A 1,024-nucleotide genomic window follows, 5' to 3' on the forward strand; every position below is an offset into this window, starting at 1 on the left:
TGGCCATGGCCGAGGACAGGCCCCAGGGCTGCTCCTGCACCCCAGGGCTTGCGGTGCTGCGGTTGCGCCGGTGCCGGCCCAGCGCTGCCAACCGGGGGGCCCCGCACGAGACACTGGTGATTCCCTTAATTCTGCACACACAATCACTGCCAATGGTCCCTGCAGCCCCTGTCACCCCCCATGCCACTGCCGTGATTGGCAGCGGCGTCCCTGCGTGGCCATACGCCGTGGTGTGTGGGACAGCTGGGGACACCCACGGTGCCTGGGAGGTTGTTCCCTCGGCTGTGCCGATGCCAGTGAGCAGCTGTGGCCCTCACCACAGCAGCCACGGTTAATGGTGGAAGGGGCACTTGGGCCTCACCCCCACAGCTCTGGCAGCTCCAGCCTAGTAGTGCTGTGCTGCCCTTTGAGTCCAGCTCAGGGTCCGGCTGTGCCATCATTAATGATTGACCCAGGCAGTGCCAACCCTGCGAGGCCCTCTGCCCTCTGCCCCAGGCGTGCCTGGCCCCCCTCAGACCCTACCACTGCCCTTTGCCTGGGGACAGGGGTCACCCAGGGCCACCCCATGCTGTGGCTGGGGGGTCTCCCTGCCCTGCCTGATCCCAACCCTACAGGAACCTGCCCGATGTGACAGCCCATGATTTTGAGAAGGTCGACCTCTCCCAGTACAAGTGGATCCACTGGGAGGTGAGGCTGGGGCCTGGGGGGACCCCTGGGCAGAGTGGTGACCCTGGGATGGGCAAGGGGACCCTGCAGCTGAGGGGGACACCTGGAGCTGAGGGGGACCCCGGGCTGGATGGGGCAACCCCTGGGCCAGGGGTGACACTGGTGCCCCCCGGGCTAGGGGAGACCTGGGGCAGGCAGAAGGGCCTGGTGGCCGGTACCGGTACCAGGCCGTGCACCCGCCCCCCCGTAGGCCCGGAACGCGGCAGAGCAGGTGGAAATGATGCGGCGGGTGGAGCGGCACAACCGGTCCCGAGAGGCGGGAGAGCGGGTCCGCACCTCGGTGGAGGTGGAGAAGCCG

The 1,024-nt window shown here is 68.0% G+C and overlaps 1 protein-coding gene across 1 annotated transcript in view; it reads left to right on the forward strand.

Annotated features, from left to right (window-relative positions):
- KHK (ketohexokinase (fructokinase)) overlaps nucleotides 1-1,024 on the forward strand; it is a 4,689-nt gene that overhangs the window by 1,102 nt on the left and 2,563 nt on the right. Inside the window, exons 2-3 of the mRNA XM_009999487.1 lie at nucleotides 615-687; nucleotides 917-1,020. Of these exons, the coding sequence (XP_009997789.1) occupies nucleotides 615-687; nucleotides 917-1,020 (177 nt within the window). The remainder of the gene's footprint in view (nucleotides 1-614; nucleotides 688-916; nucleotides 1,021-1,024) is intronic.

This window comes from Chaetura pelagica, unplaced genomic scaffold, assembly GCF_000747805.2.
Source record: "Chaetura pelagica isolate M959 unplaced genomic scaffold, ChaPel_1.0 scaffold1146, whole genome shotgun sequence".
Lineage (NCBI taxonomy): Eukaryota > Metazoa > Chordata > Aves > Apodiformes > Apodidae > Chaetura > Chaetura pelagica.